This window comes from Pelophylax lessonae (assembly GCF_965119305.1).
Source record: "Pelophylax lessonae genome assembly, chromosome: 4".
NCBI classification, from domain to species: Eukaryota; Metazoa; Chordata; class Amphibia; order Anura; family Ranidae; genus Pelophylax; species Pelophylax lessonae.
The window spans coordinates 657,748,173-657,765,878 of NC_138771.1; the positions used below are offsets into that span (position 1 = coordinate 657,748,173).

General features: G+C 49.2%; 1 protein-coding gene and 1 pseudogene across 2 annotated transcripts in view; one reads left to right on the forward strand and one right to left on the reverse strand.

Annotated features, from left to right (window-relative positions):
• Positions 1-14,085, reverse strand: part of PPP1R35 (protein phosphatase 1 regulatory subunit 35) — a 14,489-nt gene extending 404 nt beyond the window's left edge. Inside the window, exons 1-4 of the mRNA XM_082254912.1 lie at positions 13,981-14,085; positions 9,585-9,762; positions 1,485-1,695; positions 1,265-1,399 (exon numbers count right to left, since the gene is read on the reverse strand). Of these exons, the coding sequence (XP_082111038.1) occupies positions 1,265-1,399; positions 1,485-1,695; positions 9,585-9,761 (523 nt within the window). The 5' untranslated portion in view covers position 9,762; positions 13,981-14,085. The remainder of the gene's footprint in view (positions 1-1,264; positions 1,400-1,484; positions 1,696-9,584; positions 9,763-13,980) is intronic.
• Positions 1-17,706, forward strand: part of LOC309552161 — a 517,672-nt pseudogene that overhangs the window by 126,364 nt on the left and 373,602 nt on the right. The gene's annotated exons all lie outside the window — the stretch shown is intronic.

Here is a 17,706-nt window from a genome sequence, read left to right on the forward strand (position 1 = left end):
ATCCCATCACCACCGCTGCCACTCATCCCACCCCACCACCGCTGCCACCCATCCCATCACCACCACCCATCCCATCACCACCGCTGCCACTCATCCCACCCCACCACCGCTGCCACCCATCCCATCACCACCACCCATCACATCACCACCGCTGCCACTCATCCCACCCCACCACCGCTGCCACCCATCCCATCACCACCGCTGCCACTCATCCCACCCCACCACCGCTGCCACCCATCCCATCACCACCACCCATCCCATCACCACCGCTGCCACCCATCCCATCACCACCGCTGCCACTCATCCCACCCCACCACCGCTGCCACCCATCCCATCACCACCGCTGCCACCCATCCCACCCCACCACCGCTGCCACCCATCCCATCACCACCACCCATCCCACCACCGCTGCCACCCATCCCATCACCACCGCTGCCACCCATCCCATCACCACCGCTGCCACCCATCCCATCACCACCGCTGCCACTCATCCCACCCCACCACCGCTGCCACCCATCCCATCACCACCGCTGCCACTCATCCCACCCCACCACCCATCCCATCACCACCGCTGCCACTCATCCCACCCCGCCACTGCTGCCATCCCCTTCATACAGCACACAGGAACATAGAGGCTTGCAATCACAGGCTGTGTGCTGGAGCTCATCCCCATGTAACCATTTTTCTCTCGGTGTCAGGAAAACCTGTCAGAAGTGATTCCTAAAGATAGCAGAGGACTGCGACATCCGTTTCTATGGTGTGAACTGGCCCTAAAAGTTCCACTATGATACTGCGAAGAGGAAGGCAATTTTATTGCAGAAGAGATATCCCTTGGATAACGTCCTCTTGCGCAGTGCAGCCAGGACCTTCAGTGTGAGATGACCAGGACCAGTCGCTGCCTGCTTGTTGATGGACACTGATTGGTGGAAAGGACTGGGACGGTCACATGTGCCCCTTTTAGAACGAGATCAAAGGTTGCTCTCATAAGAAATGCAAATACAAGGGCACGCCATATTCTTTGCCATAGGCTGCCTGTAATTTGGCCCCCAGCTCTGTGCAAATAACTGGGACAAGCAGTGGGCCAGCAACATGGGCAGGGTAAGGATTCAGGGAAGTTCCTGGGTACCATTGCCATGGCTGCCCAAAACCAAAAACTGGAATTTTTTGTTATTGGGTGCAGTTTCTTTGCTTCTTCTGCCTCCATCTGTTTTGCTGCAGTCTCCCCACAACCCCAGAAGCAGTAGAAGTGGTGGAGTCAGGGTACTCTTCCGTGATAGGGTGCTCACCTCTCGGGGCTCCGCCTTCCTCTGCCGGGCAGTCAGTCTCTGGATATGTTCGCTGGGCGGCTCCACGCTCACCAGCCCCCGATACAGGTTCTGTTCCCGACACACGTTCAGAGCTGTAGGAGGAAGAAGATAATGGATATTAGAGAAACGTAGGACTCCTCCCACCCCCACCAGCCAATCATCTCACCCCTCCCTCACCTCTGGAGGCCTCGCTCTCTACACTGCACTTCACGCGATAGGATCGCACCAGCTCAGTCCGCACTGCGCTCTGAGCATCGAACTCCCTCCGTGCCTGAACCCGCACTTCCTGCTTCAGGGCCTCGCTGCTGTGCATTCTGGGAGCGGACAGTGCACCGGGGAGGGCGGTCTCCTCTACGCCCGACGCCTCTTCATCTACGTCGAACCGAACCTGCGAGAATAAGCAATAAAATAAATGATAAATAAAAATTATTAATAATAATTAAAAAAATTAATGTATTAATAAAATAAATGATAAAAAAAGGCAATAAATGATAAAGTATTATAAATACATTTAAAAATATATCATTCAAAAAAATAAATAAATAAAAATAATAAAACAAAAGTAAAAAATATAAAATATATAATAACACAGAAAATAATAAAAAATAAAGTGATACTAAATGTATTTTTTTTTTAAATAAAAACAAACATGCCTATACTTACCTGCTCTGTGCAATGGTTTTGCATAGAGCAGCCCTGATCCTCTTCTTCTAGGGTCCCCCGCCTGTGCACCAGGCGACTGCCCCCACGGAAGGCTGCTTTCCATGGGGGCACCCATGCGGGCTCGCTTTCGAGTCCTGCTGCTGTGTCCATCGTCACACAGACAGCGGGACTCGGCCCCGCCCCTTGCTCCCAAATCACAGCTTTTGATTGACAGCAGCAGGAGTCAATGGCTCCTGCTGCTGTCAAACTGTCTAATGAGGAGAGAGACAGCGGTTGGAGCCACTGCGCTCATGCACATCGCTGGATCGGATCGGGCTTCTGTAAGGAAAAGAGGGGGTCTGGGGGGAGCTGCAGCACAGAAGGTTTATCACCTTAATGCATAAAATGCATTACGGTGAAAAACCTTAAAGTGGAGTTCCACCCAAAAGTGGAACTTCCGCTCTTTTGCTTACTCCCCCCGCCCCCGTCCAGTGCCACATTTGGTACCTTTCGGGGGGAGGGGGGGGGGGGGGGGGAGACAGGTACCTGTTCTTGACAGGTACCCTTCCCCACTTTCGGGAGACGGCGCCGTCCCTTGGAAGTTTGGCCCCCTCCTCCTTCCCCCAACCTGAATGTGCAGCGTGCTTTGCGCTTGTGCAGTAGGGACCCGCCCGTGAAGCCGCAAGGCTTCACTGCCGGGTTCCCTTACCGGCAATGGCGGCGGCAGCACCTGACAGCCGATGGAAACATCGGCTGCGGTGCCGACATCCTGTGGCATCAGATCCTTTATAAGGGTCTTCATGGCCAGAGCTTTGTTAGAATCTTGTGATCAGAAACCTTTCTGGGGGAAGATCTGAGAATTCTGTCTTGTACCCCTGGGAAACAACTTTATCCCCCGAGCGCTCACTCCATTGGGAATAACAGGCATGCTGCTCTCCTCAGGCGGGGAACTCCAAGCAGAAGTGCATATGAAAAAGATAAAAGAGACGCAAAAACACCTGGTGCATTACCCTTGGACACCTTTCAAATTTATTTTATTAAAAAACCAAACACATACTCACAGACATGAAGAACATGTATCGCATTGAATGAGTCCACAATATGTGGAGGTATTCATCCCTGTCGTTGGACCGCTGACGTGTTTCGGGAGACACACTCCCTTCCTCAGAGCTCTGTTGTGGACAGTGCAATACATGTTCTTCATGTCTGCGAGTATGTTTTTGGCTTTTTAACCGCTTGCCGACTGCCGCACGACTATTTACTGCGGCGGTCAGCCCCTCACAGGCAGAGCGACGTAGTACTACGTCGCTAGCCTGTGAGGGTCTAGGGAGGGAGCGCCCCCGGAGGCGGGCTCCCGCGCGGTCACGGACCCCCCCCGCGCGTGTGACCGGCAGACCTGATGTCCGCCGGCCACTCTGCGATCGTCGGTGCAGAGGGAGAAAGGCAGGCGGCTGATGTAAACAAGCCGCCTGTCATTCTCCCCTGTGTAGAAACAGTGATCATACGGTTCTACTATGTAGGACCGTTGATCACTGTTTCTACACCTCAAGCCACAGCCAATCACAGTTAGAATCACACCCCTAGGGACACACACAACCCCTCCCTCTAAAAAAAAAAAAAAAGAGTTAACCCCTAATTTTACAGTAACAGTGCATATGTATAGCACTGATTACTGTAGTAATGTCACTGGTACCCCCAAAAGTGTCCAAAATGTCAGTCAGGGGTTCGATCTGTCTGCTGCAATGTCGCAGTACCTACCGCAAAAAAAAAAAAAAAAAACGCAGATGCCGCCATTAAGCGTTAAAAAAAAAAAAAAGACAAAAATCTTTCCCTTTGTTAGTAAACGTGATAACTTTTGCGCAAACCAATCAAAATACGCTTTTTGCATTTTTTTTTTACCAAACATATGTAGTATAAAACAAATTGGCCAAAAATGTTAAAAAATTTAGATTTTTACATTTTTTTTTGGGGGGAATTTCATATATAAAAAAAAAAAAAAAAAATGTGAAAAATATTGTTATTTTTGCGAAATTGTCGCTCTTTTTTTGTTTATAGCGCATGATCAAAAAATCGCACAGGTGATCAAATACCACCAAAAGAAAGCTCTGTTTGTGGGAAAAAAAGGACGTCAAATTTGTTTAGGTACAGCGTCGCACGACCGCGCAATTGTCCGTTATCGCCTAATCGCAAAAGAAACCCTGGTCGGAATGGGGGTAAAATCTTCCGGGGCTTAAGTGGTTAATAAAATAATTTTAAAAAGGTGTCCAAGGGTAATGCCCTGGGAAAGCATGGTCAAAATGGCTTAATGTTATCTTTATCCACTGAGGGGAAAAACGCACAGAAAGTGCCCAGTCATTGGGCCTTATCTGCATAGGAGGATGCAAAAGGAGTCCTCCCTTGCTTTTCTGCTTTTGCGAGGCCTAGTTCCGTCTCTCTGAGTGAGGCCCGACATTCTGATCTTGAGATGTTTGAGGCTAAAAAGACACGTTGGAGGATGCTTCTTCTTTCTGCCTGGGAATGACCTTTTCCTGTCAGCTGTTCTATCCAGGATGGAATCTACTTCTGGACCAAACAACAAGTCTCCTGTAAACAGAATTCCACAAAGCTTACTCTTGGATGTGGAGACCCCCAGGCAGGTCTTCACCCAAAGTCCTCTACTGGCTGAATTAGATAGTAACGCAGACCTCGCTCTTAACCGAATAGACTGAGCTGAAGTGTCCGCAATGGAAGCTCCAGCTGATGAAAGCTTAGAGAAGGAATCCAAGATTTCTTGTTTGGGTGAATCTGCTACAATAAGAGCCTTCAGCTAGGGCTTGACAAATTTGCTTGGAATGTAGGAGCCAGCTAAAAAAAAGATAGGAGCCAGTTTTTTTTCGTGTATGCCAAATGGCCGGCTTCTGTCGGACCGCCTGCCGTACACACGAACCGAATTGCGGCACGTTTTTATTGAACCGGCTGATGTTGCCTGGCATTCGGCCTGTGTGTACTTGGCTTCATGGTGTGATGGGCAGTGGCTCACTAGGGAAAGACAGTGCCGCAAGGTGGGGGGCGATAGATTCAGTGATCCAGTAACTAATGCCACCTTAGGCCACTTTCATACGGGCACCTCCACTAAGCGGAATCCGCTTGCTCAGTGGGGATTTCTCCGCTAATCCCAGCTGAGCAGGGGGATGACAGATCCTGTCCGCTCCGCTATGGAGAGCGAACAGTCCCGCTCTCCTGTATGGGGCAATCTGCCTGTCCATTTCCAGCCGATGCCATCTGATGGATGGATGGAAAATAGGACCACCATCCGTCTGTTTTGGCGGGCAGGATCGGATGGTGGCGGTTGTCAGCGGACATTCGCAGCTCCATAGAGCAGACTAAAGGGTCCGATCAGGTCCGCCTGAAAAAACTGAAAGGCTGATCTGATACGACAGCCTGTGTGAAAGGGGCCTTCGGCTGTGTGGCATGACAGGGAGAGAATGAAAAATAATAAAAAACTGAATTTTTGTAAAATCTTACCGTAAAATTCCTTTCTCTGAGTCCTCCGACAGTCGCCGCCCCCGCCCCTCTTTTGGGGTTTTTTCTACACTTTACTGCTTGCGACCAAACTGAGTTGGGATGGCTATTGCAGGGGGGTATTGGACTATAAGGACAGCCCCCATGGGTGTGACTATGTAGATTTTTTGTTCTTTACAAGTCTTATGCCTAGAAACTCCTGTGGAGATGAAGTCAATACCCCATAAGTGAAGATTGTGTGAATGGGCGGCGACTGTCGGAGGACGTAAGAGAAATACATTTTCATGAAAAAAAAAAAACAAAGAATAAAACAACGTTTCCATCTTTGTGAGGTTGTAAATGGAACTGAGGCCATTCCAACCAGCTGCCCCACACTCGCTGTCCACTCACCAATAAGGACAGGGCTTTAGATCAAGCCCGCAACACCTTCAACCTCTTCTCTTTAGAAAGAGATGGGCGGGCAGTGAGAGCAAGCAGAGGAAACCCTCAGCACCGCCAGTGACTACTTGTTGCAGCCCTGGCCACCACAAGAGGGTGCCAGTTCTCAAATGCAAGCGTCTCGCTCTAGCAGGCTGCAAAGCCGCGGCCTCAATTACCGGCCGGCGCAGCATCTTAGTCCGCACACCCATGGGCGGGGGCTGCATAGCAGACATCCCAACCTGCAAAAACTAATTTCAGGAAGGTGGCACTCCGCGCCACTATTATGTCCTGGCACATGTGACTTACTGTTGGGGGGTACTGCTGGCTGGATACAGCTGGTGGGAAATTTTGGCTCCTCTGAGAGACAACGGAGTGCGAGGACCGGCGCTAGAGGAATCATGCAGAGCCGATGCTTCCTGTATCTCTCCTCACAGGCGGAGTGCATTTGATATCACTCCACCTGTGACAGGACGGAGCCGCAACTATACAGGAAGCATTGGCTTCATTCTGTGACAGCTGACAGCCTGAATCCAGGATGTCGCACGGCACTTGCGGGGTGTCAGGGAGACTCCCCCCACCTCGCGGGAGACTTGGGATGTCTGGCATTGGGAGAGGACACCTGCCGCAGCGTAGCCCAGGCGCCAGGCCGCTAATTGTAGCCGCCAATGGGACCTAGGGTTTGTCGAGCCCTGCCTTAACCGCTTGCCGACCACCGCACGACTATATACTGCGGCGGTCAGCCCCTCACAGGCAGAATGACGTAGCGGTACGTCACTAGCCTGGGAGGGTCTGGGGAGCGAGCGCGCGCCGCCGGCGGCACGCTCCCGCGCGGTCACGGACCCCCCGCGCGTGTGACCGGCGGACCCAATGTCTGCCGGCCACTCTGCGATCGGCGGGGGAGAGGGAGAAAGTCAGGCAGCTTGTGTAAACAAGCCGCCTGTCATTCTCCTCGGTGTAAAGACACTGATCACACGGATCTACTATGTAGATCCGTTGATCAGTGTCCCTACAGCTCAAGCCACAGCCAATCACAGTAGAAAGCACGCCCCTAGGGACGCACACAGCCCCTCCCTCCCAAATAAAGTTAACCCCTTCACTACCAGTGTATTTTTACAGTAACAGTGCATATGTATAGCACTGATTACTGCAGTAATGTCACTGGTAACCCCAAAAGTGTCAAAAATGTCAGTCAAGGGTCCGATCTGTCCACCACAATGTCGCAGTACCGCAAAAAAAAAAAAAAAAATCGCAGATCACCGCCATTACGCGTTAAAAAAAAAAAACAAAAAAAGTGACAGAAATCTTTCCCTTTGTTAGTAAACGCGATAACTTTTGCGCAAACCAATAAAAATACACTTTTTGCGATTTTTTTTTACCAAACATAGGTAGCATAAAACAAATTGGCCGAAAATGTTAAAAAATTTTGATTTTTACATTTTTTTGGGGGAATTTCATATAAAAAAATGTGAAAAATATTGCTATTTTGGCAAAATTGACGCTCTTTTTTTGTTTATAGCGCGTGATCAAAAAAAAAAAAATCGCACAGGTGATCAAATACCACCAAAAGAAAGCTCTGTTTGTGGGAAAAAAAGGACGCCAAATTTGTTTAGGTACAGCGTCGCATGACCGCGCAATTGTCCGTTAAAGTCACGCAGTGCCGAATCGCAAAATACCCCCTGGTCGTTTAGCAGCCAAATCCTCCGGGGCTTAAGTGGTTAAGCTGGTTAACCCGATATTCCAGATTCCTGGCCACACAAGTAGTTGCCATCGCTGGCTTGAGGTTTCTCATAATGGCCTGCCAGGATTTTTTAAGAAGATCTATTCTCTTCTCCATGGTATCTTTTAAGACTCCCATGTCCTCAAACGCCAAATCCATTGATCTGGCTACTTAAAGAGCAGCATCTAGTTTAGGTACCTTATTCCAGACTGCCGCCAGGTCTTCCTCAAAGGGAAAACCACTTTTATGAGCTTTTCTCCCTGGGTCTGACCATTCTTTTCTGACAGAATCTGAGATACCGGGAAGGTACGCCCCTTTGGCTCAATGAGGCCTGCATACTCGCGGTCATGAAGTGTAGGCTCCTTCCTCTCGTCCTCTAATCCAAGTGCAGCATAAACTGCCTTAACCGGTTGCCGACTGCCGCAAGTACATATACTGCGACGGTCAGCCCCGGCCAGGCAAAGTGACTTACTGGTACGTCACTGGTACGTACTGGTACGTCACTAGCTTGTCACTGGCTTGTGAGCCAATAGCGGGCGAGCGAGCGCACGCCCGCCCGCCCCGGCTCGTTCCCTAACAAGTCAGTGCGTGTGACTGGTGGACCCGATGTCCGCCGGTCACTCGCGATTGTTTGCCGGGAAGGGAGAAAGGCAGGCGGCTAATGTAAACAAGCCGCCTGTCATTCTCCCCTGTGTAAAAATGGAGATCAGACGGTTCTACTATGTAGGACCGTTGATCTCTGTTTTTACACTAGTAGCCACAGCCAATCACAGAAGCACGCCCCTAGGACATACTTAACCCCTCCCTCTCCAATAAAGTTAACCCCTTCACTGCCAGTGTAATTTTTGCAGTAACAGTGCATATGTATAGCACTGATTACTGCAGTAATGTCACTGGTAACCCCAAAAGTGTCAAAAATGTCAGTCAAGGGTCCGATCTGTCCGCCGCAATGTCGCAGTCCCGCAAAAAATCGCAGATCGCCGCCATTACTCGTTAAAAAAAAATAAAACACCAAAAATGACAGAAATCTTTTCCTTAGTTAGTAAACGCAATAACTTTTGCGCAAACCAATCAAAATACGCTTTTTGCAATTTTTTTTTACCAAACATATGTAGCATAAAACAAATTGGCCGAAAATGTTAAAAAATTTTGATTTTTACATTTTTTTTTGGGAATTTCATATAAAAAAAATGTGAAAAATATTGTTATTTTTGCAAAATTGTCGCTCTTTTTTTGTTTATAGCGCATGATCAAAAAATCGCACAGGTGATCAAATACCACCAAAAGAAAGCTCTGTTTGTGGGAAAAAAGGACGTCAAATTCGTTTAGGTACAGCGTCGCACGACAGCGCAATTGTCCGTTAAAGTCACGCAGTAAAAAAAAAAAAAAAAAAAATTGCAAAGAACCCCCTGGTCAGGAAGGGGGTAAAATCTTCCGGGGCTTAAGTGGTTAAGTAATCCATCCACCTGATCCAAAGACAATTTATATTATATATGGTTCCCTCCACCAGAGGGGTTAACAATGGGCCTTGTGAGGACTCAGAGAGATGTTCTGACCATCTGTACAACGCCCGCACCATGCAGGCCAGACCGCCGCCACCCAGAAGCAGCACCCCACACGCAGTAGGGGTTCTCCCCGAGCACTGAAGGGGGGAGGAGTCTGCACACCAGATGCCTCAGGTGAACCAGGGAGGATCGGTAAGCTCTAACAAAAAGAAAAAAACAGGAACCAAGTCCCTCAGAACCTGGCTCCCACTAAGTGTCCCTCCTAGACAGAGGAAACACAAAGACTGAGATGTGGTGGGGAGAAGCCTCCTTTAAAAACATGGGTGGAAGAAGTGTTTCTTTGGTTGGTGGGAGGAGCCACGATCTCTCAGGTGCTGTCCTGCAGGACTTTTAGGGAAAAAAAAGATTTCTCCTCAAAGTGGTGAATGGCTGTTTTATACCAATCAATTGTACCGCCACTGGAGTTCTGCTTTAACAAGTTTGTTTCCTCACCTGGCGCGGTCCCTTCTTCCTCCCGGAGGGCTCTCTGCGCAGTATCCCCCCTCCCCCTTTGTCCGGTGTCAGGGTGATGTCCAGCAGCGGGTGAGCCTGTGCCAGTTCAGGGACCAGTGAGAGGGGCTGAGGGGCCCGGTGAGCCGGAACGGCGCTCTCTTCCTCACATGCCGACATCCTGTGAAAGGAAAGACAGAGAATTGGAACACTCATTAGATGGAGATGACAGAAGACAAGACTGGATTTTAGCACTCTGATCATCCATATTGGTTATAAAAGCTTCCCAAGAGAACCAATCACAGTTGTATGAAGCATCCTCCGCTAACACCCATGCTGTACACCAGACCTAACATTCTGCTCAAGTCAGAGCCCCGCCTCCTATGAATGGTTAGAATCTCAATGAGCAGAAATGCTCTGGTGTTCAATAGTTAAATGGCAGGGGGTGGGCAGAAGTCAAGGCCGGTGACATCCTGGGCACAGGGGATTCCATGGGGATCAAAATGAAGACTATCACAGATACTCGAAGGTTGACTCAGGGCTGGTGACAGCCCAGGCCCAAGGGGGCTCCACAGAGATCAATGTGATGACTATCATAGGAACTTGCTGTCAGGACAAGGTGCTGTACCCCAGCTTTGGCTATACAGGGTCCCTTTAACGCCGGGGTCCCTCTCCTACATTCTCTATCCTACTGATCAGTTTGTCCTGAAGACACACAAGGAGTCTTCAGCCCTGTATAAGCCAACTGTTCCTCTAGAGCACATGTGTCAAACACAAGGCCCGTGGGCCGAATCCGGCCCTCCAGGCCATTTCATGTGGCCCTCACACCTCTCCTGCAGATGTGGCACCCCCCTCATCTCCACTCCTACCTTGTCTCAGCAGTCAACAACAGAGAGAAGGAAAGAATTCCTCCACCAGATTCTGCGCTCCTCTGTGCGGCAGCAGAGAGGCTCATCTCTGCCCCCAACTCCCCCCACCACCCCTGGTCTCAGCAGTCGGCAGCAGAGAGGAGGACAGGACTCCTCCACCAGATCCTGCACTCCTCCATGCAGCCGCACAGGCTCGCCTCTGCCCCAAATTTCCCCACCACCCCTGGTCTCAGCAGAGAGGAGGACAGGAATGCTCCACCAGATCCTGCGCTCCTCCATGCAGCCGCAGAGGCTCGCCTCTGTCTCAAACTCCCCCGCTCCCCTGTTCTCAGCAGAGAGGAGGACAGGACTCCTCCACCAGATCCTGCGCTCCTCCATGCAGCCGCAGAGGCTCGCCTCTGTCTCAAACTCCCCCCCTCCCCTGTTCTCAGCAGAGAGGAGGACAGGACTCCTCCACCAGATCCTGCGCTCCTCCATGCAGCCGCAGAGGCTCGCCTCTGCCCCAAACTCTCTCCCCCCCCCTGTTCTCAGCAGAGAAGGACAGGAGTCCTCCACCAGATTCTGCGCTACTCCATGCAGCCGCAGAGGCTCGCCTCTGCCCCAAACTCCCCCCCCCCCTGTTCTCAGCAGAGAGGAGGACAGAAGTCCTCCACCAGATCCTGCGCTCCTCCATGCAGCCGCAGAGGCTCGCCTCTGCCCCAAACTCCCCCCCCACCCCTGTTCTCAGCAGAGAGGACGACAGGACTTCACCATATCCTGTGCTCCTCTCTGCAGCTGCAGAGAGGCTCATCTTTACCCCCAATTCTCCTCCCCACCCCTGGTCTCAGAAGTCACCAGCAGAGAGGAGGACAGGACTCCTCCATCAGATCCTGTGCTCCTCTCTGCATTCAGTAGGCTCCGGCAACGGACTCCTGCCTTCCTTGGTTCCTCCTCCAGACCCTGAACTTCTACTTCCCAGCTTCACCCCAGCTTCTTGCCAGCAGTAGCACAAGATAATGCATTGGGATGTAAGGGAGGATGGGGGACTCTTGACTTCTGATAGCGGGGGGGGGGTTTGTCCTGGACATCTAGTTTTACAGATACAACCGGCCCTTTGAGGGCAACCATAATGCTGATGTGCCCCACAATAAAATTGAGTTTGACACCCCTGCTCTAGAGCTTACACATGACTCAAGTCTCCCGGCTACCTGACCTCACACACCGCTCTCCAGCTCCTGGGTGCGCACAGCCCCACACTTCTATACACTCATCTCTGCTACAGCGCTCCTTTATTTAATAATGGTGGGCAGACTGTGGAGCTGGTAGAAGGCATTATCAGCCTGAGCATTGGTATTTGAAATCAGCACAGCCCGAGACGTATATATCAGACCCCAGGGACCTACAGCTCACCACCAGGACATATATATCACACCACCAGGATGTATATACCCATCAGTCGGAGATATATACATATACATATATATATATATATATATATATATATATATATATATATATATATATATGACCCCCGGGACCTACAGCACACTGCTGGGACATGTATATCACACCACCAGGACGTATACATTATATATATATATATATATATATATATATATATATATATATATATATATATATATATATTAGACTGCCAGGATATACATACCCGACTGCCGCAGGGCATGTAATATACAGTATCTCACAAAAGTGAGTACACCTCTCCTCACATTTGTGTAAATATTTTATTCTATCTTTTCATGTGACAACACTGAAGAAATGACACTTTGCTACAATGTAAAGTAGTGAGTGTACAGCTTGTATAACAGTGTAAATTTGCTGTCCCCTCAAAATAACTCAACACACAGCCATTAATGTCTAAACCGCTGGCAAAAGTTAAAAGTAAGTACACCCCTAAGTGAAAATGTCCAAATTGGGCCCAAAGTGTCAATATTTTGTGTGGCCACCATTATTTTCCAGCACTGCCTTAACCCCTTGGGCATGGAGCTCACCAGAGCTTCACCGGTTGCCACTGGAGTTCTCTTCCACTCCTCCATGATGACATCACAGAGCTGGTGGATGTTAGAGCCCTTGCACTCCTCCACCTTCTGTTTGAGGATCCCCCAGGGTTTAGGTCTGGAGACATGCTTGGCCAGTCCATCACCTTTACCCTCAGCTTCTTTAGCAAGGCAGTGGTCATCTTGGAGGTGTTTGGGGTCGTTATGTTGGAATACTGTCCTGTGGCCCAGTCTCTGAAGGGAGGGGATCATGCTCTGCTTCAGTATGTCACAGTACATGTTGGCATTCATGGTTCCCTCAATGAACTGTAGCTCCCCAGTGCCGGCAGCACTCATGCAGCCCCAGACCATGACACTCCCACCACCATGCTTGACTGTAGGAAGACACACTTGTCTTTGTACTCCTCTCCTGGTTGCCCCCACACACGTTTGACCCCATCTGAACCAAATAAGTTTATCTTGGTCTCATCTGACCACAGGACATGGTTCCAGTAATCCATGTCCTTAGTCTTCTTGTCTTCAGAAAACTGTTTGTGGGCTTTCTTGTACATCATCTTTAGAAGAGGCTTCCTTCTGGGATGACAGCCATGCAGACCAATTTGATGCAGTGTGCGGTGTATGGTCTGAGCACTGACAGGCTGACCCCCCACCCCTTCAACCTCTGCAGCAATGCTGGCAGCACTCATACATCTATTTCCTAAAGACAACCTCTGGATATGACGCTGAGCACGTGCACTCAACTTCTTGAGGCCTGTTCTGAGTGGAAACTGTCCTTTTATACCACTGTATGGTCTTGGCCACCATGCTGCAGCTCAGTTTCAGGGTCTTGGCAATCTTCTTATAGCCTAGGCCATCTTTATGTAGAGCAACAATTCTTTTTTTCAGATCCTCAGAGAGTCCTTTACCATGAGGTGCCATGTTGAACTTCCAGTGACCAGTATGAGAGAGTGAGAGCGATAACACCAAATTGAACACACCTGCTCCTCATTCACACCTGAGACCTTGTAACACTAACGAGTCACATGACACCGGGGGAGGGGAAATGGCTAATTGGGCCCAATTTGGACATTGTCACTTAGGGGTGTACTCACTTTTGTTGCCAGCGGTTTAGACATTAATGGCTGTGTGTTGAGTTATTTTGAGGGGACAGCAAATTTACACTGTTATACAAGCTGTACACTCACTACTTTACATTGTAGCAAAGTGTCATTTCTTCAGTGTTGTCACATGAAAAGATAGAATAAAATATTTACAAAAATGTGAGGGGTGTACTCACTTTTGTCAGATACTGTGTATATATATATATATATATATATATCACAACCCCAGGACGTCCCCCATGATTAAAAGGAATCAGAGGTTCTGGTTTATAGAGAGAGGAACATTACCAGAAATATAAACCAATCATATACGATTATAGTCCCCCTCCCCCACACATATTCCCCCCCCCCCCCCTGTACCGCACGGTACGGTAATCCCAGCCCCCTGTACGGTATATGGCCCCCCCCTTGCACTCCTCTCTTCTCATCTCACCCGCTCTCCTCCTCCCGGGCCCGGGGACGTTTCTGTCACAGACTCAGCAGCCCGACGCGGGCGTCTCCTTGGAAACCACCGGCCGCCATCTTGGTACTCTCAGCGCAGTTGCCGAGATCTCCGACAGGAAGTGACGTGGGTTGGAGAGCTCGATAAGTTGGAAAATTCGGCAGGTGTTCCGTGAGAATCACCTACCCCGTGAAGAAAACCTACCCTCGTCTTTTCCTGCCAGGAACAATTCTCACGGAACACACAGGACACTTACTGTAGGCCGCGTAAAATCACGTGAACCAACGACCCAATCCCTGAAACCGCTTTCTCAGCACTAGAGGGAACCGAAAGGTATCACTTTGTCTGCCTGTGAGGGGGGCGGAGTCATTCTCCGCTACTTCCGTTCTTCGGGAAAATGTCTTCTATTCCGTAAGAGGGGCGGGGATTCCTCCGCCATCTTTGTACTCTAATGCCACGTCTCATCAGGGTGTAGAAACATGGATTACATTTTGTTTGTTTTGTTTATTTAAATGTATTTCTTATTATTTTTGTTAATGTTTAGTCATTGAGAGGTTTATGAGGAAATGATGGGAAGTATATTTGATGGCAGGCCCAGATTTCCATATATAAAAGGAATGCTGAATAATAATGTGTCATAAATTCATGTAGGGTCCCAAAAAGACCAAGAATACGAAATCAAACCAAATCAATATATATATATTTATATACATATATATATACATATATATATATACACACATATATATATATATATATATACATATATATATATATATATTGTATATATATTTTATATATATGTATATATCTATATCTATATATCTATCTATATAAATATATATATATATATATGAACAAAATACTGACAAATGTTTCATAAATACATTCAGGGACATGATATATATATATATAATTTCAGTGGACTGTCTGGTGTCACCCCTAGAGCCCCAGGAAATCTAGCACCAGGCCCGGGCCCCATTGAATCAGCAGAGGGGCCCAAGCCTGGCAGGGGCCGCCTTTATACTGTAGTCATCTCCCATATACACCCCACCCCCCTCCCCCGGGGCTGGCACTTTACCCTGACCAAGCATGACAATGGTGACTCTCATAAGAAGCGTCCCCATCACCCTTGCAACCAACCTCCCCTTCACCCTGGCAACCAACCACACCGTCACCCTGGCAACCAACCTCCCTGTCGTCCTGGAAACCAAACTCCCTGTCATCTTGGCAACCAACCACCACCTAAATCCTTTGCCCTGTCGGCTTGTGTGGCCTCGGTGCATGTACACTGGGGGACCCTGTACTGTCCAGACATGGTGGAAGTGGATAGGTGCGGGCAGCACGAGGTCAGGTAGGTGAGAGAAGGGTGGACAGACCTCCTGTGACAGTTGCGAGGCCCTGGGCGATGCTATGAGGATGGGGGATAGATGGTGAAGTCCTTATCCATCAGACCTTGTTTAATGTGCAGTTGGGGGGTAGTTGATGTGTGGTTTTATGGTTTCAAGCCAAGAATCCTTAACCCTATTCCCATGCTTTGTGTGTATGGTAGTTCTGCTTAGGCCACCATGTTGGTGGTGTGAGGCCACGTTGTCATCTTTGTTCTTACTGGTCATTCCAGTGAAGGGTTCACATACCTTAGCGGAGGCAGCGGATGCCAAAGGGGTCTCTTAACCACTTTACCACCGGAGGATTTTGCTGTCTTACGTCTGGGCCACTTTTTGCGATTCGGCACTGTGCGACTTTCACTGACAATTGCGCGGTCATGCGACGCTGTACCCAAACGCATTTTAGGTCCTTTTTTTCCCACAAACAGAGCTTTCTTTTGGTGGTATTTGATCACCTGTGCGATTTTTACTTTTTGCGCTATAAACAAAAAAAGAGCGACAATTTTGAAAAAATAACAATATTTTTCACATTTTTTTATGTGAAATTCCCCCCCCCAAAAAATGTAAAAATCAACATTTTTTATCATTTTAGGCCAATTTGTTTTCTGCTACATATTTTTGGTAAAAAAAAATCACAATAAGCGTATTTTGATTGGTTTGCGCAAAAGTTATTGCGTTTACTAACTAAGGGAAAGATTTCTGAAGTTTTTGGTGTTTTTTTTTTTTAACGAGTAATGGCGGCGATCTGCGATTTTTTTGCGGGACTGCGACATTGCGGCGGACAGATTGGACCCTTGACTGACATTTTTGACACTTTTGGGGTTACCAGTGACATTACTGCAGTAATCAGTGCTATATATATGCACTGTTACTGTAAAAATGACACTGGCAGGGAAGGGGTTAATTTTATTGGAGAGGGAGGGGTTAATGTATGCCTGGTGCTTACTAATGTGTGTGGGGGGAGGTGACTGAGTGACACAGGGACAGATCGCAGGTTCAGCTATGCTCAACCCTGCAATCTGACCCTGCCTGTCACTTAGGAGATCCGCCCGCTTTGTTTACACAAGCGGGCGGATCTCCAGACTCGATTCCCCGACGATCGGGGAAGAGCAGCGGCGATCGCCGCTGCTCCTCCCCTGGCCCGACTCCCGCTGTGACTGAATACAGCAGGAGCGAGCCTCCGGCGGCGCGCACGTGCCGCCGAGAGAGGGGAATGTCTGGTGACGTAGGTCTATGTCGCCAGACGATAACGAGCCACTGTGCCGCAGTAGCAGCACAGTGAGCAGACGTAAAGTGGTTAAATTGAGAATTGCGCGCGCCGCCGAGAAGGGGCAGTGTCTGCCGACGTAGGTCTACGTCGTCAGACCTACAACAGCCACTTTGCCGCAGTAGAGCTCTAGTGAGCAGACGGCAAGTGGTTAAGTGAGTTCTCAGCAGGCCTAGACTGGCCATAGGGTATACTGGGCATTTGCCCTGTGGGCTGGGGCCGCATGTCCTAACAAGAGCTGGCTAATGCTGGGGTCCCCAACCCCTGGGTCACGGACTGGTCCGTGGCCTGTTGATGATCTGCCCATACAGCCGGAGGTAAGCGGTGATCTTGGTTTGGATAGGGCTAACACAGCCCGAAAGTTGCCTCTCACCTCCCATTATGCGGCCATGGCTATGTCTGCCCGGTCAACAATGTCATCCTATTAGCAGAGCAGGGGGCAGGAAGAGCTGGAGTTCTGCACAAAGAGCGGAAGTCTTTTCATATTAACAAGAGGGTAATTATGATCCGGTTCAGCAGCTTCCCCCCTCCCCTGCCCTGCCCTGCTAACAGGATGACATCATCGGCGGGGCGAAAAACCCTGGAGAGGACACACAGGCTGAATGCTGCATCTGCCCTGCCGAAGGTAGGACTGTGCAGGGGAGTCAGAAAGTAAAAAGGGGGCACTGTGATGGGGGCTTGTGATTGCTAGGGGCACTGTAATGTAAAGGGGCATTGTGATATAAAGGGGACTGCACTGTAATCATTACAGTGCCCCTTAACATTACAGTTCAGAGGACCGACTCCGTGAATATCCCATCTCTAACCGCCCCCATTCCCTGGAAAAATTGTCTGCTCAATCTAAAATGCCCGGGCCGTTTTTTGTCCAAGTCAGGGCCTGGTTCACAGCATACAAATACAGAAGGAGAAGGACATTTATTGGAGTACAGGAGGAAGCTCTGAGAGATGCATCCTCTCACGTTGTTGTAAGACCTCCTTTATGACCCGAGAATATGCCCTGAAAAAAACAATGTGGCCTGTCTTTTTTTTGCCTCCCGAAAAGGCAAGCTGCTTAGGTTCAGC